This window comes from Achroia grisella, unplaced genomic scaffold (genome assembly GCF_030625045.1).
Source record: "Achroia grisella isolate CSIRO2021 unplaced genomic scaffold, CSIRO_AGI_Agris_v1 utg109, whole genome shotgun sequence".
Lineage (NCBI taxonomy): Eukaryota > Metazoa > Arthropoda > Insecta > Lepidoptera > Pyralidae > Achroia > Achroia grisella.
Genome location: NW_026712573.1, coordinates 7,031,010 through 7,048,643, shown reverse-complemented (window position 1 = coordinate 7,048,643; position 17,634 = coordinate 7,031,010). Strand labels below are relative to the sequence as shown.

Here is a 17,634-nt window from a genome sequence, read left to right as displayed (position 1 = left end):
GGTTTCAATTTCTCGTACAATGTAATAATTTATATTGATGAGTATGCTTGTGTATTGGCCTGAGTATTGTCTATGTATATTATCCATGCATTTACAATACAATGTAAGTTGTTAAATGAATTGTCTAATATCCATAGCAGAAGCTCTGCTTAGCTTGGGACTATATGGCGCAGTGTGAATTGTCCAGGATTAGTGTTCTAGCAGTTAGCTAATTAACTTCTTAGTATGCTACATGTTGAAATGTATCTGCACTTTAAATAATAATTATGCCACATTAAAGTATATATTAGGTAATATATTTTATATTAAACATAGAGAAATAAAACAAAAGTATCAAATTTCATTGATTATATTTCACTCAATTTTAATTCTACTTTATTTATTATTTAGGGCAGTGCATGGCAGCCCGCCATTATTAAATAAATTTTATTAAGTCTCATAACATCGCTATGTAAAAAAATAGCCATTAAAATGCTGTATTACTAATATTTCGATTGCGACATATTGATATTTTACAATATAAAGACAAGCTGGCTATAAAAAAATATTGTTCTGTACTATATACAGTAAAAAATCAATTTCAATTAAAATTCACATAAAAATCATGATTAACAGAATTGAAACGGATATCTAATTACACTATTCTTTTTAACAATTCTCATGTACAATAACATTTAATATTATTTTATGGAAAGTTTTTATTGAACTACATATCGCACACCCAGTACATTACTGGATTACCTAAAAAAAAAACTTTTGAAAATCTACTCTAAAGCTTTAACTTCAAAGTCTAATATCAAAAATTGCAATTTTTAAATATATTTAGTATTGTACAAGGCGTGCGATATAGGTATATATTGTATATGGAAATTGCAGTCTCTATAAAACATTTCATTCATTCACATTGGTTAAGTAACCCGACAACAAACAGTTTATAGTAAATGTAATAAATAGGGTTATCTTAGTATAAAAAACATATTTATTATCTGTTAAGCATTCAATTCAATTCATCTGTTAAGCTTCAAGAGCTCTATTTTGTCATTATTTCATAGAAATAGGCACATTTGATTTCTTTTAAGGTGATCTTATGCTCTATTTTTATTTTTTATAGTATTTTTAGTAAACAATTCTATGGAAATATTCAGTGTCCATCATAGCATGTCTTTTTTTAAATAACAGCCCATAAAATGAAGAAATACCTGAATATGAATAAAATAGTTAATGTGAATTCTTATATTTTATTTCTAAGTCTGCTAAAATTGTTTACTACATAATACTTTTTTAAGAGAGTATCAACAGTTAATTGCCCATACTAATTTAACTTGTGAATGTAACGACGGAATCTAAAAACATTACTTATCAAAAGTGCATATATTAATATTTCAAAAAAGATTATTACTATTCTATTCTAAAAAGAAACAGATGATTAGTCGCGGTCAAACAACGGTCTGTGTTGGTCGCGAATAATCGCTTACTTCGTATAATCATAGAAAAAATATATATTTCACTCTATGGTATTAAGCACTTGAATAATCAAAGAAACTGGTTATTTAGTATCTAAATATCTTTCAATTTGAATGTTATCGCTATTCATAGATTATTTACATGTCACAAAGTGAAAATATCATTTGTCATGTATTTATGTTACATTGACACATTTCGGATATTCTTCAGCAAGTCATTTACTTCACGGTTGAGACGCCCTTTATCCAAACTTCAATTTCACTATTCTATAATTATTGATAACAATATAACATTACAGAAATTATAAACTAACATAAAACCTCAATCATTATTAATTATATTCAAAGAAAATGCAAACATATCCCATAGAAATACATTGAATATAATTCAAACTATGACGTGCATAGTATTGGGCATATGGGTAAGGTATGTTTTGTACTAAGCATGTCATAGATATATTCATGACATGTTACAGATTCACTCAAACAGACATGAAACAATACATGCGTTGACATATTAACTATTATGCATTTAGTTAGGAAGGTTAAGAAATAGCGAGGAGTTTTATATTAAAATACACTATAAGTAATATTACGGGAATAGGAACTACATAAGCAATACTATATACTTAGCGAAATAACATAGCTGGATTCAGTGATAGATATCTATTAAAAAAGCATATTGAACTTTATTATAATTACAGTTACATTGGTGTCACATAGCTAGCCAAAAGAGGTGAGAGAATGTCAGATCGACCTCAGCACCATACTCCTTATAAACATCGTGGTTAATATTCATTAAAGAATTCGTTATTATGGCTAAACGACGTTATTTCTGTCGTCACACATCACTGGCCCCACCAGCATCCAGTATCCATATCAGTATAGACCACCACTCTAACAAGTTTAATTGTAATAGCTCCAATAATGTTTATGTTTAACGGGTTTATCCCGTTAAACATAAACATTATTAGAGATTTCCAAAGAACATTATCAGATGTTTTCCAAAGATAAACAAGATTAATGAAATCAAAGCTAATTTTACGTCAACATTTTGTAATTTAACTAAATTATAATATATGTACACATTTCGAAAATCATTGAATCCAGCTTCATTAAACTACATTAAGTAGAAATTTAAAAATCAAGTGCACGATCGGTACAAGTACATTATGAATATTACACACTAGATGGTCGTCAGTCATTCAATTATTTTATTTGCTGAGATATTTATTACACAATAGAATTTATCACTAAAACAATTTTGAACTTTATATATCTATGGTTAATTAAATAGTAATTCTTGTCTAATAATACAATATAATATTTACTCTTTTTATTTTTATTCAAATTCAATTTTTTAAATGGTATCGTTATTTTATATTTTAAAATAAAAATAAATGAAGACTGACACCTTCATCAATAATAAATTAACTTATAACGTCGATTTTATTTAATAATTACTCTTTTGGTGAACACGGCTAATCCCACCAGCTGCATTAGCTTACAATATATTATACTAACATACAAAAATGTTCTTAACAATAAAAATTCACTCTACTTTGACATGTATCAAACTTATTTTGTAGTGTGTACCCGACCTACTTATAACGAACTATGTATGAAGCAACGAGAATAAGTATACTCGAACATATGCATATTTGTACCATATCAACATTTATTATTTAAATTCAGAAAACAAAAGTAACATTATATTAACTCTATAAATTTAATAATATATTTGGCAGAATAAACATGTCTTTAAATGTATCTTTAAAGATGTGCAATAGTTGTTATACAGTCCAATAGATATTCAATAAAATCTCTGCATATAATGATAATATTGTGCTAAACTCTAGATAATGGAATTCCATGTCTTATTAGCAATTAGATTAAAGTTACAAAAGGTCATGAACACACTACAATCGTTAACAGTCCTTCCAAGGATGCATTCTATCACACATACGCTTATAGCCACTAATACAAGTCACAGTGGACTCATTTCAAATAAATATGCCAGGGCTCCACAACTAATTCAATCAGCATAATCCATAAAAAAAATATTGGACGTATTAATTTTGATGACTTTTTATACTAATATGTAGTATGTATGCCCACCATTTTTTTATTTTTATGAAAAAAAGTGATGCCCTGCATTCTGCATTTTAATAAACATATGATATACAAGAGATTTGATGAATACATGAATATTATAACTGATTCAATCTAATTTCGGTGGGCAATTTACTAGTAATTTTATTTTGATACTTCTACACGTGACACGAGCATAAGTAGTTGTTCATAAGACTTCTAACTTCATCTTTTTCTAGTAACATTCTGATATTACATTTAGTTTTAAAATTATAAAATAAAATACATAACTATCATGTTGTTAACACGATGAGCAACTGTTACAACCTCGCGTCTTTCAAATTTACTAACTTAAACTAAATTATATTATAAATGATAAATAAAAATTATTCGAGTTGATGTCTTGACCAGGATTTATCTAAAGGCTATTGTTACATATTTTTGTTAACTTTACAATCCCAAATAGATTACCCATAAGTTTATTATAAAATAAAATCTCACTTCCTGCAAATTGAAAAACGGGTGTTTTATTTACTTTTAAATGTATCGAGAATTTAATTTCAACCAGTGTTTTAATTGCGTAGATGGTCGTACTTCCTTATGGTTGTACATTCTTTGTACCATATGATTAGCGTCTTTGACTTAGCCTTTAGGTTTAGTGGCTTTGTATTAATATTACATCAAGCGTAATTACCTACATTTTTCATTCTATATTTCATAACATTCTGATAACATAATCAGTTGTCTTTTCTCAATACATTCATTAAAACTAACAATGTTGTAATAGCAATCGATTCACTTCATGGCTTTGGTTTCAACAAGTAATAATTTGATTTAACAATTATATACAATGATACCAATTTATCATTACTTTGTTATTCAACAGTGACAATAGATATAATGTATGGATGTGATTTCATTGACATTGTATTAATAATATATTCATTAATACAATGTCCATGAAATCACATTGTATAAATCAAATTACAACTTTGTACATTCGTATACCAAGCTTTGAGAAACATGACCCACCAAGACAGTTAATATTATTTATTTAATAATACTTGCTCAGAATGATCTATTATAATTAAATGTAAAATATATAGTATAGAACTGCTTTGGTGAGTAATGTATGTACAGTCACATGAAAAAGATGTATTATGCTAATTTAAATTCTTTTTTATAGATGTGACAATGAAAAAGACTAATATAGTATGTGACTGTACTAGAATATTTTTTCTATATCCTTAATTTTAATTCGTCCAACAACTTTCATCCATTATAAGTGGCGTAAGGCAGTATTATCATTGAATGAACCATCCACCCTGTTCACATATCATATTGTTAGGCCACATGTCTCACTACTTAACAGTACACAATAAAGTTCCAACCTCAAACAAAAATAATGTCTAACAAACTTCATAGTAACTAAAACTAAATTAATAAATAATTATTATAAGTCCAATTGAGATTTTTGTAGGCGTACCTGAAACAATATAGAATATTGACGTAGTGTTTTTTTTATGTTACGATCGAACGTGTGTATGTTCTCAAAAAAAAAAACTAATATGAACACTAAAAACAGTACAACAGAATCAATTATAACACAATATGTATAGTGAATTGTAGTGATTAATTTTTGTACCAGCCTGTATTTACGACAAATATGTAAACACATTAGGTAATACATTAACAGCACCATACTTCTAAGATTTCATATAAATTTAAGAACACTAACCCACGTCAGAGCGCAAGCCATGGGTGATGCTGTAGCGACTCTTTAGAGCGGTCACCATAGTCGTAGGTGAGCTCTTCACCGGGGACGATGTCATGTGCGGCCAGTAACACGAGCCGAGGTCCGTCCACCCAAACAGCTTTAGTTAGGAGGTTCCCATTACGAGAATGGTTGACGAGACGCCCCAGTCGGCCTGTTTCTGCTGTGGCGTCAATACTGGAAAGAAATAAGAAAATAAAGAACTTTTTTACTTTCATCTGGTGGGTTAATCTCTGAAAGAGATCCCTTCCAGTCAACCTAACGCTGTGACAATGGTGGATGAATACAATATCCTAATGCATACTTTAAAAAACAAAAACATCCTACAAAATACATATATAATAAAAAAAAAGATTTATAATTTGTTTATTATACTGACTTAAACGTTAAAGGTAATGAATTCGAATCTGGCATATTTCAAAGGCTTTGCCATAAACACTGACAGCAAATCAATTTTATTTTAGGATCAGCAAATAATAATATATCCAAGGAAATGTGCATGCCAAGTATTACTTCACCATTACGTCACAAGAAATAATAATTCTGTTTACCCCTATTAATGTAAATCTTTGTACCCTTATACATTTATCAACTTCTTTGCTACTCTAGTATTATACCAGCATAATATATATACGACGTGAACTCACCAATACTGTTGATCTCCGTGCCTAAAGTAGTACATATAACAACCAGCGTTTGGGTCTTGTGCATACAGATATTCACGCTCGCGCGCCTCCGCCACGCCAACCAGCTCCCCGGCATACTCCACCACGAATTGTCCACGGCCGAATGGGCGAGTTGCGATCACACCGCGGCCCTTGTCTTCGAAATACGCCACCTAGTTATTGTTTAAATGTCTTTATATTTTAATAAACCATTGAAACCAATTTTCAGAATAAATTGTTTCTAGAACAAATTAATGGCAAAATTTATTATTACAGTATCTTTGAAATACTTGAAAATCGTTCTAGATAATTGTGTTCCTAAAACCTGTAATTTGTATAAAGTAGGATAAATGCTGCTTGATTATAATTCAACACAATATTTAATTTTAGGATTATATTCTTAAATAAAATAAATTTCAAAGTATTTAAATCCTGACATAAATGTTAGGATTTAACCACCCCATTGACTTTAATTACTCTACAATATAATTGTTAAATATAATAAAACCATAGTATACATACTTGTAAACCATCTTCTCTCTGTTCTCTCACAGCCCTTTCCAGATCCCTCATTTTCTCAGCCATAACGCATTTTGAAGTTTTCCTTACACTACGTCTTACTGGAAAGTAGTCTGTCAACTTGTGATTAGTATTTCCATTTGCAACTTTATCTGTTTTGACAGTCTTCTCAATGGGTGGGGGGGAATGAGGAGGTTCCGCTTTGGGACTTTTGAGCTCTTCCTTAAAATACTCAGTAAGCTTATGACTTTCCGCAGCGCGGGCGGCCGCGCGGGCCGCCCTAGAACGCACCGATTGTCCATTTGTCATGTTTGTGATTCCGTTACTGGTTTTCAATGGCTTTGATTTTAAGTCAACCTTCTTTAAAGTTTCTTCCTTTACTTTAACGTTTTCAGTCTTTGGTGATGTTACATTTATCCTAAAAATAAATTGCTATACTGATAATATTTGTGACCCTCTCATCATATCTACTTAATATGAAATTAAATGAAATTCAGAGAGTAGCCACATTTTTTGTTCAGTGTATTCTTATATGTAAATAAAATTAAAGATAAAAAAAACTAACTCCACAGCAGAATATCATGATATTATTTATAACTTTCTTTCAAAAAGTAGGGGTAAATTATAATGATGATGTCTAAATATTTCCATTTGTCTATATTTTCTTTTATACTTTTCTTTCCCTTCAATTAAGTATAATGTAATAAAAATATCTGTATTATCCTCTATGTTGAATACAGATTATTCTAAAAATACAATTATGATAACATATAATATTATATCTTACTTCTAAATAATAATGATTGCTGCAATTAAAATTACCTGAAGTAATTAATGAAATTACTCTGGATATGAAACATCAAAACAGATGTAAATCTTTCTGCATAAATTACTATAAACATATAATAATCTAGAAACTTAACAAATATAAAATTTTGAACTAATTTTCTTAATTTAGTAGTAAGTAATTATATATTACTTAATATTACAAAATTGGAATACCATATTTTGTATTTGCATTAAAATACTTTCTAAATAACAAACACTTAGAAAATGTCTTAACAACAACAAGACCTATAGGTTCTTGTTGTTGTTAGGACATTTTCTAATTAATTAGCTTATTTCTATGAGTCAAAATATATTCCTCCTAACAATAGCATAGCATCATGGACAATTATCATACAAAAAGGTATGTTATGACCCTGGTATTTGTTGTTTAAAAAGATTACATATTTTATAAGATGTATCATTTCAAAACATTACATTAGCTTGCTATTTTACATTATATACAAGTATTCCTACCAGAACCCGAAGTCGCTTGCTTGCTTGTATGAAGCTATTTATGTATTGAACACCATATAAAATTGTGTATTAAGAAAACCACAAAGTAGAGACACCATTCATAATATGATTTTCTCTAAAATGATTCTATTAAGAATCTGCCATGAAGATAGATGCATTCTGATGTGTAAATTATAGCAAAAATTAATTACATGTACTTGATGTGTGTGAATACTTCGAGTTCATGCAGTTGATATAATATTACCTGCGCTTTCTATAGTTACGCGTAGGCCTGACAGGTCGCTCCTCACACAGTTCAATGCGGTGCGGAGTTTTCACACCCTCTTGTCCTGCCATCAAGCTATTGGCTGAAACCAGAAGTAGTTTACTGTATGAAACCTTCAACTATCAGTTCACAGAAAAATTATACCACAATAATAAGTATTAAAGATATTTCTATCCTACAATTAATAAGTTATAAGATTTTCTATATATATATAATAAATATGGTGTGACAAAACAAATTACAATGAAATTTTACTATAAGTCTACTTTTGTATGTCAATTTATTTAATTGTGTACTGCTGCCAATTTTTCAACATGCTTATTAATAATTGATTGACTATTTTTTATGATTTCCAATAATAGCAGATTAGGCATATTCTTTCCACATGTAGCACCCTTAAACTGCACGATATCTCTAGTTTAGTTGCAATCCAAGGATAACTTTAATGCATAATGTAACTATGAATAAAGCTTATTACCTTTTAAGTGTGAGTTACAAAATTTCGCATTTACAATGTTGGTTAAAATTTTTAAAAGGAACTATGATTTTTAGTTATTTTAACTCATATAATATCTATGAATACAATCGATATCGACTGAAACATGTTCCTATTAATTATTATTGAAATATTTATGTATTCACAGGTTCATAGAAGAGGGTAGGTACCGCGAACATGGTTAAAAAACGACCATTATGAAGCAAGTTTATGTTATACTAACCTCGAACCATTTCAACTTGAACTTGATATTCACTAGACAAAGATTACGATGGAACACCATTGAAGTTAAACAAAATAAGACAAACAACGAGGCTCGAATTACTTATGTTTGGTAATAGACCTTGTCATATTAGGATCGCAGCAAATATCATGTGATATGGTGCCTTCTTGTCAGGAAATCAACATATTTAGTTCCTTACATTTCTTAAAAGAAAAAAATCAAAAACTGGCTATAATAATACATTGATAATAAAGTTAAAAACAGGAAAAATCAAATTCAGTTATTATATTCGTAAATGTCATGATTAATGACATAAAATGGACGCTTACGCTTGCCAGTAGTGACGTACATAATCGATTACTAATATTCGATTATGTGATTACAATGGTAATTGGAAGGTTCACACTAAGCTAAAATTAAAGGAACAGCAGTAAATAACCATTACGGTTTCAGTAAATCCTATGTAATGCATTATCCATGATGATAAAATTAATAGAAACGTATAATTGTAATTAACAAAACTAAAAATTATCAATAATAATCTGAGCGAGACTAGTCGCACTTCAGATCTATAGCAATTTATTTTAATTTTTTTAGCAGTAACAGCAACTGGTTAACTAACACTAAGAAAATTAATCTGTGCCTATTAAACTTTACAACATTATTTATATTATATTCTTATTTTTTAATTGTCGAGATAATATTACTAATTCTATTATATAATTATATATTTTTGTCAACTTTAATGTAAAATTAGTTTTAAACATTATTTTTACAAATTTTATAAAAGTTGCATATTCACATGTTTAATGCAACAATACAATATTGCCATAAATAAATAACACGACACAAACATGCCATGCCTTTATCTTTGGCTTTGAAAACTTTTATCCTGAAAACTTTCGGTATACTCCGCGTGCCGATAAGTGCCAAAAGAACTATCAAACTATTCAAAAATGGTCTATCGTAGGTACTTGTTACTACTGTTACTTATAGTTATTTGTTACCATAAATAATTATAGACACTCAGTATACCATATTTTCTATACATTTAATCCTGAAGTTTAAAAACATTTTGTTTTGTTTACAATAATATGGAATCTCTAAAATGCTGTTACATATGGGATGAAAATTTAATTGAACAATGTGATCGACTTCCAGCAGTTTTAGGCCGGGTTAGTAATTTTGTTTACATTTGGCGCCAAAGAGTGTGTGTCGGCAATGCTATGCCGATTTTGATGATTTTACACAATGGTGTTCTGAATGCCGAATTCGATATAAACATGTATTATTATTTATTCAAAATCACAAGCGTAGTAGTAGAAAAAGCAAAGTCGCATCATGAATTGTTTTATAACCCCAGTATAGAACTATACTGAGCCACATTATTTTGCTCAAACATTAGCAATTAAATTAAAAATGAATATTTAAAAAAATACAGCTATTAATTTAATTGACGAATATAGTTTACAATTGATCTTATCAAGCAGCAATTTTTTTGCTGCAATTGCATATTTATAATGAATGTTACTTTACAGGCTTCTTTAGTTCACAGTCTCTTGGTAGCTTATGGCCTCCACAAAAATGTTAATGTAGTGAAGTCTTCACCGGCTTCTTATGATGATCTTAGAAAGTTTCATTCAGACTTGTATTTGGATCATTTGAAAAGGTTTGCTGAGGTAAATGAGGATTATATATCAACATCACAAGATGAAGAATACGGCATTGGTAAAATAGTTATTTGAACTTCATATTAAATCTAGATTTTTATTCTCCTTTATTTTATTTTTGTAAAAAATCATGAAGAGATATTACAATTCTATTACATTTCCAACATTTTAAGATCCAAATTTAATATATTTAGAATACACATTGTTTATTTATCTGTAAGCACTAATATCAGAAAAATATTTTAATTTATAGCTATTTTCTTGTATGTACAGGTTATGACTGTGCTCCGGTCTCTAACATGTATGATCTGGTGTCAGCGGTGGCAGGCGGGTCTATAACAGCTGCTAAATGTTTGTTGCTAGGAATTGCTGATGTAGCCATCAATTGGTGTGGTGGATGGCATCATGCACAGAGGTAATGTGTAAAGGTATCAATTGATATTGTTTATAAAATATTACATTATGCAATCAAATAATTTAGAAAACCATTTGATTGAACTTGCCTGTATGTTTGAGCATGCTAATCTCCATAAATACTAGTCTCATTTAAAAAATATTTTCATAAACTACCAAGTCCAAAGAATACATAAATTATAGTGTGTATTATAAATACCTAAATGTATATAGGAATAAGGATAAAAGACAAAAATGTGCTTAATCTTCCTCCTTCAGATTTGGATGATGTACATATTGTGTAGCAGAGATAATTGTGGATTAAATGAGCTGGAAATAATCATATTACATGTGTTACTTAAATATATGTTTCATCATTTCTGTGCAGGTTTGGTGCTGAAGGATTCTGCTATGTCAATGATATTGTCTTAGCAATTGAAACTTTGAAATTAAAGTTTTCTAAAATATTATACATTGATTTGGACATACATCATGGTAGGTATATACTTATGCGACTTTCTTGTCTTTTAATTTACAGAGACGACATTAAACTTCGTCAGAAAGGCCCTAATGCATACATGTATAAAGTAATAACTTTGATGAATAAGCAAAACGATTTTAAGTATAGAAGGTGTGATAATTACATGGTACAGAAGTTTAACATGATCGTTACAAATGTCACATTGTATTTAGTGACGTTAATGAGATTTGTCATTTCATGTATTATATATGGGCACCACTTAAATCTACATATCTATTAGAGTTTAATTTTCAGCACACCACTTTCAATGAACACTGAATACCCACAATACATGAGCACTCGTTAATATAAGGGGCCGTTCAAGTATTACGTAAGCAGATTTATTACAATTATTTACTCCCCATGCTCCTTGTCAGCAAAAGTAAGCAAAGCTCTTACCTCCTCCCCCCATGCTTACGTGAACATTTTTCAATTAATGCATTTTTTTAGCAAAGACAATGTGAGGGTAAATAATTACTGATGACGTAATGATCATCTAGACTCCCCTACCCCCACAAGTCATCCAAAATGAGCAAAGACCCCACCCCTCCATAGTGCTTAAATACTTGAACGGTAATGTACAATAACTATTTATTAATATGTGATAGTGTTGTATAGCATGGTTCAAGTGACCACCATAACTCATATATTTAGCAAATATAGATGCCAATAAATTAGGTAAAAATATATTTTTGTCTTACTTATTCCTGTTTTTTTTTTTATTCATAGGCAATGGTGTACAGGATGCATACAATCTAAGCAAATCAGTATTTACACTATCATTCCATAAATATGAGCCTGGGTTCTATCCAGGTACTGGTAGCATTGATGATGTAGGCTCATTGACTGGTCAGGGATACACATGCAACTTCCCACTGCATGCTTCTTACTCCGATGATACTTTGGAATATGCCTTCCAGGAGTATGTATTACAGTTATTTATTAACTTTAAGTTAAGTTGTGCCCAACTTCTGTCAGAATTTAATGCTAGAGTTTAAATTATGTTAGATTATATAACAAGTGATGAATTAAATTCTTTTGAGTAAAATACATGACCGTTCGGATAAAATCAAATGAGATTCCTAAACTTCTATTACTATGATTTACTACTACTACTTGTTAAATTATTTCACAACAGAGTGTTTTCGGCTGTATACTCCCAGTTTGGCCCCGAGTCCATAGTGGTACAATGCGGGGCGGACGCGTTGGCTAGAGATCCAAATGGTGGTGCCGCGCTCACAGCGCGCGCTTACTGCACCTGCATCAAGATGGTGCTTGACAAACGGAAGCCGACGATCCTACTCGGAGGAGGTTGTTGTGCTATTATGGCCCATAACAAAATGAAAATTATTACAAATTAAAACTTACAAGAGATTCGATTCCGAAACAAAAATATATAAAAATGAAAACAAATACGATTCATTACACTTTGTACTGTAACCTATGTATTATCTGATCATATTCATTTAGATTATGACGTAATAACAAACAGAAAATATACGCTGTAATTAGGTTTCTTCATATATTTCTTTACATAAAAATAATGCTTAACTGTAATAATATAAGCGCAGTTGAAATTATTATAGATAGCGCTGTGTGCTCGTCATAAATTTAATTTGTTCTCATTTATTTTAAGGAGGGTACAATTACACTAACGCGGCACGACTTTGGTCATCCATCACAGCTCTAGTCGCAGGTGTAAAATTAGATGATAATATTCCTGAACATAGCAATTGGACAAAATATGGACCCGATTATATGTTACATGTAGAAACTACTTTAGCTAGAGATATTAATAAACCTAGTTATGTAGAAACCTGCATCAATACTATCAAAGGTATGAATGGATAAATATTGTTTTAATCATATGATCATAAATAATATAATTAACTGCGCTTATGGGGGCAGCCCTGCTTATAATGCTTAATTATGTTAAAAATAATAATAATAATCTCAGGACAATTCACCCAGTGCCACCTAGACCCAAGTTAAGCTTGTGTTATGGATACTAGATAACTGATACAAATACAGATTCTTTTTTTCGTAATTACATATATATGTTTTCTATGTATATTATATAGAAAACACCCAGACCGACACAAACAATCATAATCATGAATACAAATGTTTGTACCGTGCAAGTAATCGAACCAACGACCATCCGAAGTGAGGCCGTTAAAAAAGAGTGCAACAGACTGATTTTCGTTTCAGTATGCATTTCTATCATTTGTAATTAGTTTACGACAAAATTGGTGAGACTGCTAAAGATCACGCAGATAATTTTATACTTACTCTTGAAATAAATGCATATCTAGACTTATTTTCAGTTAAGCCATAATGTAAGACCTTCCCCGTTTTTGTTTTAATTTAAGAATTCTCTTTTATGTAATAATATACATATGGATACTTAGATACATATAATTACTTACAGACAATTTAAAGAAATACTTAGAAAACACAATAGACCGATCAAGACTGAAAAGAAAAACAAATAAACCAGATACTGAAAAATTACAAGGAACCAAAGATTTGATTCCAAAGTATAGAATAATTAATGAATCTAATACTACGAGTACTACTGATACTGAGAAAGATGATGTTACGCACGAAGTACTCACTAAAAGTAACCAAGTATCACAGTCTAAAGATGTCTACGATTTTGTAGACTAAAATAATAGAATATTAAAGATAATTCATATATTGCACGTGTTTTATTTCTTGTTTTCTTGTCTCGAATGTGTTAATATTTTAAACATGAAATACCGCTTTATTTCCACAATTTTTTCAATGTCAGTAATGTATTCCTGTCAAAGGAGGACTAATATCTTCAGCAGTAAGAACTATGAAACATTCTATATTTCAATAGTTATCAAAAAATTATTATCATTAATTGTACAAAATCTAATTATTAAAGAGTAAACTAGAAGGGTATTTTTCTTATATTCAAATAGGCTTCACAAGATTAATTAATACAGAATGTTATAGGTATGTAAATGTACAGGAAACTATTGATTTCTATTGCAGATAAATAGTAAGATATTTCGAAATATATTCTTATAACATGCCATTGAAAGCACAATCACTACATACATATGAAAATAACAACCAATAATAAAAGAAGTCAGCTGAAAGACTTTAAGGAGAGCATTCCATATTTAATACTTCTACCGAATATAATACAATAGGTATTATTATAGATAAATTTAAAAAAAATGTTTACTTAAATAAAAAATATTTGTAATAAGTACATGAATTATGAATTGTAATTTTAAAATATTGTTCTTCACTTAATATTAATTTATTTAATGTACCTATACACAGCTGTAATATAATATAAAAACTAGTATAGTAGCACAAAATAAATAGTGGGCTATCACACAATTATAATTTACACCAACTCGATATTAATTATATGTTGTAATCATTACTTTTACTTGTGCATAGGTTTATAAGGATACCACAAGCATCATATGTATGCAATGTATATAGTATGTAGTAGTCTGGCTGATATCATTTTATAACATTAGTAGTTTTATTAGTTCTATTTAAAAGAAATATTTACTGAACCTACTACCTCATGATAGTTAAAAAACATTGCCAGAATTACTAATTCAGTACTGTAAAACTTTAGAGGTTACTTAAGTGTCATAGAAATGTATCAAAATAAATAAAGGGTTTTTTTATTATCTCGATATGTGTATTGTTTATTATCATCTAGTTTCAGAAACATTAAGTCATATGTATAAAATATAAATTAATAGAAAACAACACCAATATCGAAAAATAAATAATTTATGACATCCCAGGATTACCCCACCCAGACAAGATTGTTGGGTAAATGGTAGATAAGAGTACATTAGACTGTGTAATAATATAATATATTAGCAAGTGAATAATGACTGAATATATAATCAGTTACCAGTAATAAAGAGAATTGAACTGAAGTTTCAGCAATAGTTCAAGGTTTCTAATTGAAGACTAGAACATCAACTAGATATTGCATTATCTATGCTGAAAAAAAACTTGAAACTTACCCAATATAATGGTATATAAATGCAAAACATCTTTAAATCAGCAACATTTAAGAGTGAAATTTCATATTATAATGACACTTAGCAAGCAATTGTTACAACATTGTGAACTGTTGCTGTAAATCCAGAATATACATTGATTCTTGAAATTGATAGATATTTAATCAGTAGGCCGTTTTTCACTGTTCTTTTTAGTAAACTCCTCTGCATTCTTTGTGAATTTCTTTCGGTCCTTGAGGAATTCCTCAGCGAGATCTGCACGTAAAGGATGTTCAGGCTCTGGATCATTGACAAGAGCCACTAAAGCTTGAATAACTGTAATTTATTAGAAAATACATTTAGGTATCTATATATATTCACATTAGTCCAATAACTATACTGCATCGAGCAAAAGCTAAAACTTAAGTGATTATTCTGGGTTTTATTAGCATTTTATTATACACACAGTGTAACTCTAATTGGTAAGCTACCACCCTGGCCTTTTTAATGGCATGTTCATTATTGTTCATAACTGGCAGTTTGGTAAAAATATTCTAAAAATGGTTTCCATTTTTACAGTTAAAATATATTCTTATTGTTCACACATTCATAAATACAGGCTCATGTAAATTTATTAATTATAAATTTTGTAATGTAATACCTTGATCAGTCTTTGTGGCAGGTTTCCAATTCTCAGCACTTATGATGGGTAGGCATACCTGGCCTTTTTCATCAATATTTGGATGATAGATCTTGGTTTTGAAACTAATTTTTGGTGGTTTGAATGGATACTCTGCAGGAAAGTTGATTTCAATGCGAAATGCACCTTTATTGTATGGTGGATTATCCTGTGTTTAAAGAATTAATTAGATTAATACAGGTTAGAACTAAATAGTGTTTCTAGAAAAATTAAAATTTTATTATGTTAATGTTAATATCAAATCATTAATTAAGATGACATCATTGAATAATTTCATTTCAGAAATTATGAACATTATTATATTCCCAATGAAATTTTAAATAACGAAGTTGAATGAATGATTTGTTGTTTTTAATAATCTTGCTAAGTGTATTTTCAGATTTAACCTTTCTGCATAGTACAGGAAATAAAACTGCTCAATAAAAGTAATTCAATATTAGTAAGAATAAAATATATTTGACTTACGGGAACAATAAGTCCTTGCCATGTTAGAAGATTGGACTCATCAACTTGAATGTCTCTAAAAGATTTTAATCCTGATTGTCTAATATCATTTAATTCCTGAAATACAATATAATACATTAATGGTGGTAGAGAAAATATTACCATGATAATATGTAAGTAATGTATGTTTCACATGAAATATATATGCACAAATTCCCAATCCCAAATTAAGAACTGACATAGTCAAAAATAAGCTGTGCAATGTAATTTGGTGGATGAATCACAAATGAAGCATTCATTGAAGACATCACTATTTTTGATAAGATATTAGTCTCTTGTTATATATTTATTAAGACCTCATTTCTAATTATTTACTAAGGCTCTTTAAATAATACAAATACTAATTAATCGGGCAAATTATAATTATTTAGTGAAATTATATAGGACACCGAAAATAAAAATATACAGTTTGCATTCATTCGAAATTTAACTGTATTAAGAAAGATTAAATGAGATATAATTTTAAATACTATAAAATATAACATCTATAAAAAAATATCATCAATATTTAATATTTTGAGGCCAGAAAAGTGAAATAAGTAAGGTTTTACCTTTTGTAATCGTCTTGTTGCAGCCATTGTACGAAAATTTGACAAAAATTTGCGATTGCGATATTAAAACGTTTTAAAATTAATTATATGGTAAACACTAACACCATAATTATATTAAACAATCGGAAAATACTTAAATTTATAAGAAAAATCTATAAATTAATGTTAATGAATTGGAAAATCGAGACTACCGATGACCACCATAAAATTAAAGTGTGACCATATTAAAATAAGTGATTTTGCTAAATTACTAAAATAATGCTAAAATTACAGTTGCAATTATAGGTTTATTACATTATCAAATATCTTAACACGAATAATTTTATGGCAAATAAAGATACAGTTTTATTGGTCAATATAAGAGCTGCCAAATTGGCCAAACAAAATGATCGACAGCTGTAAAGGACAAAAAGCACATCACACAAACTGCGAATGCCGATTGAAATTAAATAGTGGAACAAATCATTAGATTGAACTACAGAGGACCT

The 17,634-nt window shown here is 29.3% G+C and overlaps 3 protein-coding genes across 3 annotated transcripts; 1 reads left to right on the top strand and 2 right to left on the bottom strand.

Moving 5' to 3' along the window:
- Positions 1-3,949: 3,949 nt before the first annotated feature.
- LOC131848420 (histone-lysine N-methyltransferase PR-Set7) lies at positions 3,950-9,120 on the bottom strand. Its single transcript, XM_059198270.1, has 6 exons — positions 8,799-9,120; positions 8,059-8,161; positions 6,516-6,930; positions 5,976-6,166; positions 5,293-5,505; positions 3,950-5,040 (listed from the first exon to the last, which is right to left on the bottom strand). The coding sequence occupies exons 1-5, from the start codon at positions 8,806-8,808 to the stop codon at positions 5,298-5,300; spliced, it is 927 nt and encodes a 308-aa protein (XP_059054253.1). The 5' UTR covers positions 8,809-9,120; the 3' UTR covers positions 3,950-5,040; positions 5,293-5,297.
- A 759-nt stretch (positions 9,121-9,879) lies between these two features.
- Positions 9,880-15,277, top strand: LOC131846471 (histone deacetylase 8-like). Its single transcript, XM_059195789.1, has 8 exons — positions 9,880-9,973; positions 10,337-10,526; positions 10,742-10,883; positions 11,250-11,356; positions 12,111-12,303; positions 12,520-12,692; positions 13,018-13,218; positions 13,813-15,277. Exons 1-8 carry the CDS (start codon positions 9,893-9,895, stop codon positions 14,049-14,051), a joined length of 1,326 nt encoding a protein of 441 aa, XP_059051772.1. The 5' UTR covers positions 9,880-9,892; the 3' UTR covers positions 14,052-15,277.
- Positions 15,278-15,382: 105 nt separating this feature from the next.
- LOC131846481 (ubiquitin-conjugating enzyme E2 L3) lies at positions 15,383-17,360 on the bottom strand. Its single transcript, XM_059195800.1, has 4 exons — positions 17,147-17,360; positions 16,557-16,652; positions 16,053-16,239; positions 15,383-15,727 (listed from the first exon to the last, which is right to left on the bottom strand). The coding sequence occupies exons 1-4, from the start codon at positions 17,171-17,173 to the stop codon at positions 15,573-15,575; spliced, it is 465 nt and encodes a 154-aa protein (XP_059051783.1). The 5' UTR covers positions 17,174-17,360; the 3' UTR covers positions 15,383-15,572.
- Positions 17,361-17,634: the final 274 nt, after the last annotated feature.

Coding starts and splice junctions, on each gene's coding strand:
- LOC131846471 (XM_059195789.1), top strand. CDS start 9,893: ATGGAATCTCTAAAATGCTGTTACATATGGGATGAAAATTTAATTGAA. Junction 10,527..10,741: donor AGATGAAGAATACGGCATTG/GTAAAATAGTTA, acceptor TTGTATGTACAG/GTTATGACTGTGCTCCGGTC. Junction 12,304..12,519: donor TTGGAATATGCCTTCCAGGA/GTATGTATTACA, acceptor ATTTCACAACAG/AGTGTTTTCGGCTGTATACT.
- LOC131848420 (XM_059198270.1), bottom strand. Junction 6,167..6,515: donor AGAGAGAAGATGGTTTACAA/GTATGTATACTA, acceptor AACAATAACTAG/GTGGCGTATTTCGAAGACAA. Junction 5,506..5,975: donor CACGGAGATCAACAGTATTG/GTGAGTTCACGT, acceptor ATTTCTTTCCAG/TATTGACGCCACAGCAGAAA.
- LOC131846481 (XM_059195800.1), bottom strand. CDS start 17,173: ATGGCTGCAACAAGACGATTACAAAAG. Junction 16,653..17,146: donor CAACAAGACGATTACAAAAG/GTAAAACCTTAC, acceptor ATTGTATTTCAG/GAATTAAATGATATTAGACA. Junction 16,240..16,556: donor GGCAAGGACTTATTGTTCCC/GTAAGTCAAATA, acceptor CTTTAAACACAG/GATAATCCACCATACAATAA.